We start from the raw sequence: 9,512 nt of genomic DNA on the forward strand, positions 1-9,512 counted from the left end.
CACACTTCCTCCTCCTCTTCCCCTCACCCCTCCTTAGCAATCTCCTGCTCCCGGTGGCTTTCAACCACCACCACTCTATGTCCTCTCTCTTGCCTGCCTTTGTGCATCTCAATTTTCCTCTCTGCTTCCTTCCACCCCCACTCTTAACATAACTAGCTCCAACCAAGAAATAGTCTTTAAATATGCATCATGAGTGTGGAATCAAATTTTACATTACTATATATTAAGAAACCCAGTGTTTACACTTCTAAGCCTCTTGAAAAGGCACACTCAGTGCAGTGGCATTAGCTGGATGTCGGTGTGGCCTGGTGCACTCTTCCCTGTGGCTCTGTGGCCCACCACAGACAGAACAGGCTGCATCTGTTAAAACCTGAGGCAGCCATGGCCATCCTGGCTCAGAAGCGCAGGAAATGCATCCTCCCAAGAGAGCCACCTCAGGCTGTTGTTTTCGCTGCAGGAGCTGTAAAAAGAATGCCAGAGCTCAGCCCGGTTAAGGGAATCATTGTGAGGTGGAAGGGACAGCGGCTGGAACTAACGTGGAGGCACCTGTGCTCCCGGATGCTCCAGTCGCCCCGGCAGTGTGGAGAAGGGCTCCCACCACTCTGGGCCCACCCACAGGCCACTCGGTGCTAGAGCTCAGGCCTTTCCCCCTGGGAGCACACAGGCTCCCCTGGTGGCAGAGATGGAGCAGCCAGGCATGCGATCCTTTGTTAAGTGGGGGTGGGGGATACACTGACCCGGCTGTGCTAAGCCTAGCAGTGTGTCTAGACTATGTGCCCCGCCTCAGACCAGGGCCTCAGAGATGCATAAGACCAGGTTTCTGGAGACAGTCCTGTGAGGCTCATGACCACAGTTCTGGACCCCTGGGGCTGGTCTCCCCCATACCCAATGGTACACAAACACACTCAGGTGGCTGCCTGTGTGGCCTCTGTGGGAGGTGGGGAGCAAATGTCCGTCCAGCCCAGCCATGAGGACAGCTCGGCTTGGGGAAGCTACCTGGAAAAGGCTGGATCCTGCCACCAGGAGGAAGGGAGAAGGAGCAGAGGCCGGCAGAACCAACAGGCACCCAGGTCACTGAGGAGGTCCAGCGGTACTTGAGCTCAGAGGTTCCTATGACATGTTTGTTCCCATCTACTGCAATGCCTGCTCTACGCCAGCTCTCAAGACCCAGCTCAGTGGCCACCTCCCCCGCCTTCTGTGTTAAGACACCCCCTGCTGCTGCACCCTAAATATCTGGTTAGACCACTGACATAAAATATTGGCTCTGCTGGGCCAACACATGCTCTCTGCCAGGGGTTTGGGAAGAGAACACAGCACCTGAGCTGGGAGGCGGGTGCAGCCAGGGCAGCCCTTTCCTGCTGGGTCAGCGGACAGAGGCTCAGCCCACCTGGGGTCCCTGGCGCTGACTCCCCAACAGGCTGGGCTGTGAGTATAGCTCCTGGGGGAAGGGAAACCTGCAGACTTCCTCCTTCTTGATTCACGCTGGCGTGAGCGGGCTTCTATCCCTGTGAGTGTGACTTGCGGCCGCATGATGCCCTGATGGCTCGACAGCCGTGGCTGCCTCAGTCGCCTGCCTCACGTTCCCACATACTGAACTGGCACTGAGCTCACGGGCCCTGGCTGGGGCTCTGGCAGGGCAGTCTCATGTGGGCCCAGGTGCCCAGATGCACAGAGCAGGCCGCCCTGTCCCTGCAGGCCGCAGGCCCAGGGTTACCTGTTCGGACCACAGGAGTCTCTGGGTAGGCGCTCAGCATCCCCTTGTTGTAGAATTCACTCTTGTGATACATGTTGTTCTCAAACTGCCTCAGGGATTGAGGAGGTTTCAGCAGTTGCCAGTTCTTGTTGTCTGGGAAATGGTCCTCGATGAACAGCGCGGGGTGGGTGAGGAAGTAGAATTCATTGTAGCTGGAGAGAAGGAAAAGCTGGTCAGTAGCCATGCAGGGGGAGCAGGCCCCAGCCCTGTGAAGTGGGCAGCAGGGCCTCACAGGGGCACCTTTGGGGCTTTCTTCTGGCTAATGCACACACAGGGGGGATCCCACTGATGCCCTGAATGAAAGGCACCATCTCCAATCCTAACACGGACCCTGAAACCCTCGGTGTCTCCTTCCAGAAATAGGAGCCACAGCAGGATCTGAGGTGCTTTCCAAGAGAAAGCTTTCCCGCTTTCAAAGCCAAACGAAGATTTGAAGAAAGCAAAAGGCGTGACCTGCAGACCAGGTGCCAGCCAGTAAGGCGGAGGGAAGGCAGGGAGGGAAAATGCTCTAGTGGGCCAGCTTCATCACCCCAGCTCATCACCATGCCTGAGCAGCTGTGTGGGTGGAGGCCCTTCCGTGCTCTGTGGGGCCGACCAGATGTAGCTCTCTGGAGGTCAGTGATGGGGATCAAAGGGAGATGGTGAGATTTGTCTGAGCAGGGAGGCTCTCCTTGGCTCAAGGTGAGTAGGGCCAGAGCTGACAGAGGTCGAGGAGGTATGTGAGTGCACAGGCCCTGCGTGTGGAGCTGTATGCACGCTCTTGTAATCTGTCCTGTGTGCATGACTGTCAAGATTTAAATTGCAAAAATCGGAGACAAGGCCCTTTTTCTTGATATCTGATGGACATCATGATCCATGACCAATGTCACGGACTTAGCTGAAGGTGAGGGTTGGCCAGAGCCTTGGAGGACATTCATGCTCCAGCCCCCTGCATTTCAGGTACCCTGCCCCACTGTGGCTGACAGATAGCACCCCTTCCCAAAAAACATTATCCCCGAGATGTGATATGGCTGCACGCAGGCCAGAGGTAAGGAGAGGAACCCGGGCGTCTGGAGGAAGCACTAAGAGAGAATTCTGGCATCTGTGCATCGTGATACAGTCAACGGGTCAAAGGCTTACAGGGAACCTACACACAATTAAATAAGGTTCACAGCTCTGCCTTTCCTCATATGTAGCCCGTGGGCAAACACGGTAAGTTTTTAGCGCTTGGGTGGAGGGAACGATAGGGAGCCAGAGGAGGGACTTGGTCAGTGGAGAGTGAGGTGACACAGAGGCCTGGGCCTTTATAATTGGCCTGGGGCTAGCTTACTTTGGAGCCTGAGGAAGGGTGGGAGTGGCCAGCAACAGGCCGAGACCACCCTGGCTCTCTTTCCCTCCCACCTGGCCTCTTCCACCTGCTGCCACCTTCAGCCTCAGCCTCCTTTACTTGCAGCGACCAGACGCTCAACAGAACTGAGACTTGTACTCACAGGAAGGTGAATTTGGAAGTGGTGGTGTCTACCAGGCCACTGCCCCAGGTACTGTCCACCAGGTGCCATCTCCCCTCCAGGTACACGGCATTCCAGGCATGGTCAAACTCCCCGGAGAAGCTCTGCCCCGTCTGGTAGCCAAAGCCCTTGGAGTAGCCGGGCACGGACATGCACTGCACTCCAGCGATCCTGGGGGTGAGACGGGGGAGGGGGGTCTGAGAGGTGGCTCCTGCCCCCCCCCCCCCCCACCCACAAGTTTGTCAGTCTGTGGCCCCCGGCCTCAGGTGCGTCTGCTGTCCACAGGTCCCTCTATGTCTCTCCATTTCCCTGCCTCTCTCATAGTCACATGTATACAGTCTGAGGGCTTTTATTTCCAGGGCCATGGGACAGGAGGACAAAGGACTGGCTGGTCCTGCTGACGAAGACTGGCTGCAGTCCTGAGACCCCCTTGAGACCGTACAAATCACTTCTGAATCGTCTCTCCTCAGAGCCCGCCCAAGTGCTCACCGGCAGCTCTTCGTGAGGCCAGGGGGTGCCTACAAGGATCACCTCAAGAACACGGAAACCAGGGACACGGCAATGTTCTTGAAGAACCAGAGCGGCTCCAAACATATGTATGACTGAGGAGTTGGGTCTAGGTGACATGGTGGGGTGTCAGGGAGGGGTGCTGGATGTGAGGGTGCAGGAGAGAGCTGAGCCCTACTGCCCCTGCTACGTCCTGCCCCAGGACATCTACGTGGGGACCCCTGGTGCAGGCCAGCCGACGTCTCCAGCCCTGACCCGGGAGGGCGGGTCCACTGCCAGCATCATTTAGGTCTGACTGCCAGGGCCACAAAGGTGCATTAAGGTCATTTGCTGACTGACTGCCCTGGGCATAGCTTTGGAGGCCCTCATAGCTGTCCCTACGGATGTGAAAATGCTGACCAGTCTTTTCTGAACTTTTGGGTCCCCTTGACAGTGTATAACCCTGCTGCTCACAACCCAGCTGGCAACACTTTTGGGGCTGGATGGTGGGGGCTGGGCGCTAGGCACCTGTGGGAACCACAGGCACCACTGGGAAGCTATACTCTGGGCATTTGTACGTGAAACCTGAGGCTGGCCCTGGGCAGTGGGCACCACCCCAGGGCCATGCAAGAGCCCTGAGAGCTCTGCCAAGCTCCGCTGGCCTTCCTCTCAGTGTCCCTGCCTCCAAAATGACAGCCGAGGGGGCAGACTGCTAGTCTGACTGATGAGACACCCTACCCTGTACTGGCCCTTTTGAGGCCTTCGTTAGAATTAGAAAAAGTTACTTCTTCTTCAAGACACTTGATTTCACTTGTGGAAGACTGGTATAATAAATACACAGATCTGTGACATCCAGTGTGCGTGATGGCCCCTTAGATGGTGGTACTTGGAGCACCACGTGGCCGCCCTGCCAGCCCTCTGCAGCGCTGACCTCACACTCCACTCAAATGCACCGATTCTTCACTCCGGGGGTGGCAGGCCTGGTTCAGGGTGGTGGCCTCTGGTGGCCGGGATCCTGCTATGGACCAGGTCTGCAGCCTCAGTAGCTCTAAAGAAGAGCACCACGGAGCCTCTCAGGCAATGGGGTGAAATTACCGTGCATTCACTATATGAAATTCCCCTATAAAAATGATCAATGATTAATAGAATATTGGATTAAATATTACTTATCTATATCTACATGTCATTTGTTGAGAGAATCAACGAGGTGAGATGTGGAGCCTCCAGGTTACCAGATCCCCCCTGTGTGGGGGCTGCTTCATGGGCACAGAGGAGCCCTGTTCCCACTCCAGGGGTTGGCAGGCCTGGTTCAGGGAGGCGGCCTGGACTTCCCTCCCCTGCAGGGTGCGGGCCTCTCTGCTGAGGCTCCTGAGGGGCTTGGCAGTCCCACAGCCCCACCTTCTGCCTGCAGCTTCACAAAAAGAGGTCCAGGTCTCGCATGCTAAGAGAACAGGCCATCTGGGCCCTGTGGGAAGGATTTTAGGAGCACATGGGGGTTGGGGTCAGAAAGCAAGAGAAACTGGGTCCTGATGGAGGAGTTTCTGCTGGTAAAGATCAAAACTGAAAACCAGAGCAGAATGGGTGGCCCAGAGGCCGGAGGCCCAGGAGGCGGGGCAGAGGAACCCACAGGAGGAGAGAAAGTGCAGCATGCACACCTGGAGAGCCTCTGCCTCATTTAGCTGCCAGGAGAGGGGTGAGGGGATGCAGGGCAGAGGGGCTTGTTCTCAGGATGAAGACAGCTGACTATGTTTATAATCTTAGAGAAAACGGCAGAGAGGGGAGGGTTGAAAGCAAGGCCAGAGGGGTGAGGTGGAGTTTGGGGTGTGGGGTGGGCCTAAACAGGAGGCTCCATATACTCAAAGAGAAGGGGAGAAGAAATGTTCAGTGAGGTAAGAAATTCTCCTGAGGCAATACTAATTGACAAACGCTTATAAACCCCCACCCTCAGCACATTGCCTCCGTGTGTGTGTGTGTGTGTGTGTGTGTGTGTGTGTGTGTGTGTGTGTGTGTGCACGCATTCAAGAAGGATGAGATGGGGGTGGGCGGGGTAGGACATGGAGAGAACAGCACAAAAGTCACCTGGTCTCTTGGTAATAAAATTTTGGGTGATTTTAATTTTCTTCTTTAAACTTCTCTATACTTTCTAAGTTTTCAATAATGATCATGTGTTACTTTTAGAATTGGAAAAAAATTCATAAATATTACTTGAAATTACATTCCTCAGTGACTTATTTTCCTTTCTTGCCCAGAATGTCTGTGCATATCAATTTCTAGTATAATGTGTGGGGGGGGGGGGGGGGGGGGGGGAAAGGGAGTCTTGGGAACAGTGGTGTTTAGAGACCGGGCGGTTTTGCAGTAAGATGAACTGGATTGAGCTCAGCCATACACATCTGGACATGCTGCCCACTGATGTCCTCTGCTCAGAGCCACCTGGAGTCAGGGGAGGAAGGAAAAGCAAGCTCCAGTGAAATGTAGCAGGCGCTGAGGTGGACATCAGCTCAAACTTGGCCTGAGTGGGTGGTCACTGGGCCGAGGCAGGAGATCACAGCTCTCTTCCCAGCAATAATGGTCACCTCCAGTGTGACCTTGCCAGGCTCATCATGAGCAAAAAGGAAAGATGGCATTAAGGGGTGACTCTAGGGGTTGACTCTCCTCTGACAGACTGAGGAGAAGCTGGAAGGGCCATGGGGAATGCCTGGGGCAGAATAAAGATGAAAAAATAAACTTGGCTATAAGCTTATGCCATACTTGACTATGCTATGAGGATATATTTTTTTTACCTGGCAGCAATGTGCAAGATGAATTGGACAAGCTTATAGTAAAGCATTATTATTAATAATCCATAATTCTCATGCAAAAGTGTGGAACTAGTAATTCCAGCTGCTGGTTGCTAGTCAGGATGACTCTTGGCCATTTCATGCCATCAAAAGATCACTGACCACATACACTATGTGCAAAGCACTGTACCAGGCACCAGGGAATCATATTACCATGTCATGTCATGTTATAGCATATATCATATCATAATAAATACTATAACAATAAATATAATATTCCAGAAATAAAGCTCACCGGCTGGCCTAAATGTGCTCATAGTTGGAAGGGGGATGGATATGTGCATTGTCACTAAAATGCTAGTGATAAGCAAAGCCCTGTGAACCCCAAAGGAGGAGGAATTTTCTGGAAAGAGCTGGGAGAGCATTGAAGAAAGGACAGAGGATGGCAAACATTTCCATCTCCTAAAGAGCTCTGCCAGCCATCCCAGAGCTCAAACTACCACCCCACAACATCTATCTAATAACCTCAGGCTGCAGAATCTTGGTTTTTATCTTAGACAGTTTTGACAAGCCCAACGCCACTGGTATTCGTTAAGGACGTAGATCCAGACTGTGACTATCATTTTGTCCAGAGGTGGTCCAGGCTCCGCCAGAGGAACTGTGTCATAAGGCTTTAGTCCTGCACGGACAGGCCCTGCCACAGGGTGCACCTGTCAGGCTGACCACAGAGGACTTCCCCAGCTCTGAGCACCCCTCCCGGCCTGAGCCATGCAGGAGAAAGGGAGGGACTGATGGTAGTTGCAGGAGGGTAATGAAACCTGTTCTTTTTTTTTTGGTATCTTGTTGAAAATATTGTAATTTCTAATAGTGAAATTAGGGAATATGGTTTCATTAACTTGAAGCCCAATGTTCACTTTCACTGAGCAAGCATATGGGATTTAGAATTCTTGGGGCCTCGCTGTTCCCGAAATGCTGGTCTTTAAGGTTGATATTGTCGTGATAAAGGTAAACTGGCCAAAAAATATCGTGATTTTTATTCTGCAACAGGACAAGCATAACCATGACTTACATTTCACAATTTATGTAGCTGATTTCTTGGAATTTGAAAGCATCTTTCTATTTCTGTTATTTGCTTCCCTTTCTCTTTTCTTATACCTCCCTTATGGGGAGGTCAGTAAGTGTGATCACGGTAATAATTCTCTCGAAGGCCTTGTTTAAAGCCTCTTGAGGTGTGACCTCAGGGGCCTCCTCTGCAACAGGTAAGGAGGCAGACTTTCAGGGAGGGAGGCTGACTTGCCTGAGGACACACAGCCAGCCAGTGGCCAAAGCAGCACCAGGACTCAGTTGTCTGGATGCCCAGTTTGGAAGGCTTTGCCTTGCAGCAGCCCTTTTGTACACCAAGATTTCTTTTAATCTATAAATTTCTGGATGGTATACAGAGCAACATTAAAGGATGGTTGGCTGTAGTGATGTAATTCACATTTGTGAGTGCTATCCTTTGATGCATCTATAAGAGGGAAGGAGTTTAGATGTCTCTTTTGGAAGCTGTATATGACGAAGTCAGATTTGGGGATAATTTAAGATTATCCAATGTATCTGCCTCTCCCAGGAGGCTGAGACGGTCATTCCTCCGTCTTCGAGGACTTGGAAACAAGCGATGTTTTGAGATTGCCTGGACATCATGCTAGGCAGAAGCATACCACTGTTCTTGCTCTCTTTGACAGCTGAAGGATGGATAGAAAACTGACTGACATTTGATTGGTGACAACGAGTCCCCTCGGCATCAAAGTCTCAAACAGGTACTAAGCTCCTGGCTCGATCAAAAGTATCTGGAAAATCTGCTTGCTGATGCTGCTAGAGCTGTGATAACAAGGAGAGAGAATGTACTAGAAGCTGACTCAGTGGCAGGAATCTGGGGGATTAAGCTTGGTCCCGCAAGGAAATTAAGCAGAATTCATTAAGGCTGTGACAATTGAGGCAACAAGAGAGACATTAATGCCGGATGATAGAAAGTCAGAAAGAAACTGGACCAGCAGCTACGAGCAATAGCATCAACAATATACCTCACATCAGTTACTTGGGAAAGACGATGAGGAAATAAATGATGTTGTGAAAATATCTGAATTCCCCACCAAATTGCTTTATTAAATCAGTCTTTAATGAGGCCATTGCAGGGAGTCAGGATGGACTGGCAGCAGTAATGATGGTCATGTGGGTACAACTCTTGCTAAGAGGACATCCTGACAACTAAGCAGGGATACATCAGCAAGTGTAGATTACATGTCTTCGGTAATTAAGGAATCAGCTAATGAATTTACCAAACCTTTGGCAGTTATTTTAAAGGTAAGGGGAATTCGGTAAGTGATGTATAGATGAGGTTACCAATCTTTAAAGCAAAGTTAAAGGAATTCGGGGAACTGTGAGCTATCCTTAAACATCCCGGGCAATGTGACGGGTCTTGCACAGGGTAACTGCCAGGTTGAAACCTAACTTTAAATGATGCAATATGTTGAAACGAGTTTTAATGATGAGCTGCAGGCCAGAATGTGGCCATCATTAAGCATCTGGACTGGGCCAAAAAGCTGACAGTTTCACTCAAGTTAAGTGTCAATTTTCCAAGTCTCTGGGAGTCTATGTGAGTCTGTAGGAAAGTTCCACAGGGCAAAAGCTCTTCCGTACTCAAGAAAGACAAGGAAGGTTAGAAAAACAACAGTCCCAAAGTCAGGTTAGCAAACCACAAACTGCACGTTCTCATTTAGTCCTATAGTCCTGACAGTAGGCAGCATAGTCCCAGTACACAAATGAGGAAAAGGGGGCTCAGGTTTTGTGCCTTCCAAAAGGAACAAAACTAGTACGTGGTAACTTAAGGTCTGGTAAACTGAGCACCAGGAAATCTTTATGGCTTTAAATCTGGCACACTTTCTATACCGTGCCAGAAAGCTTTACTGCTAGAGAAGGATATATTCTGTGATCTAAAAATCCCGAGTGTTTTCGAATTTGCAGATCCAG

The 9,512-nt window shown here is 51.2% G+C and overlaps 1 protein-coding gene across 2 annotated transcripts in view; it reads right to left on the reverse strand.

Annotated features, from left to right (window-relative positions):
- Nucleotides 1-9,512, reverse strand: part of KY (kyphoscoliosis peptidase) — a 45,394-nt gene that overhangs the window by 3,488 nt on the left and 32,394 nt on the right. For both annotated transcript variants that reach the window (XM_011373191.2, XM_023538402.1), the window contains 2 exons: nt 3,223-3,411; nt 1,715-1,905 (listed from right to left, as the gene is read on the reverse strand). In XM_011373191.2, coding sequence (XP_011371493.1) covers nt 1,715-1,905; nt 3,223-3,411 — 380 coding nt within the window. The remainder of the gene's footprint in view (nt 1-1,714; nt 1,906-3,222; nt 3,412-9,512) is intronic.

This window comes from Pteropus vampyrus, unplaced genomic scaffold, assembly GCF_000151845.1.
Source record: "Pteropus vampyrus isolate Shadow unplaced genomic scaffold, Pvam_2.0 Scaffold220, whole genome shotgun sequence".
NCBI classification, from domain to species: Eukaryota; Metazoa; Chordata; class Mammalia; order Chiroptera; family Pteropodidae; genus Pteropus; species Pteropus vampyrus.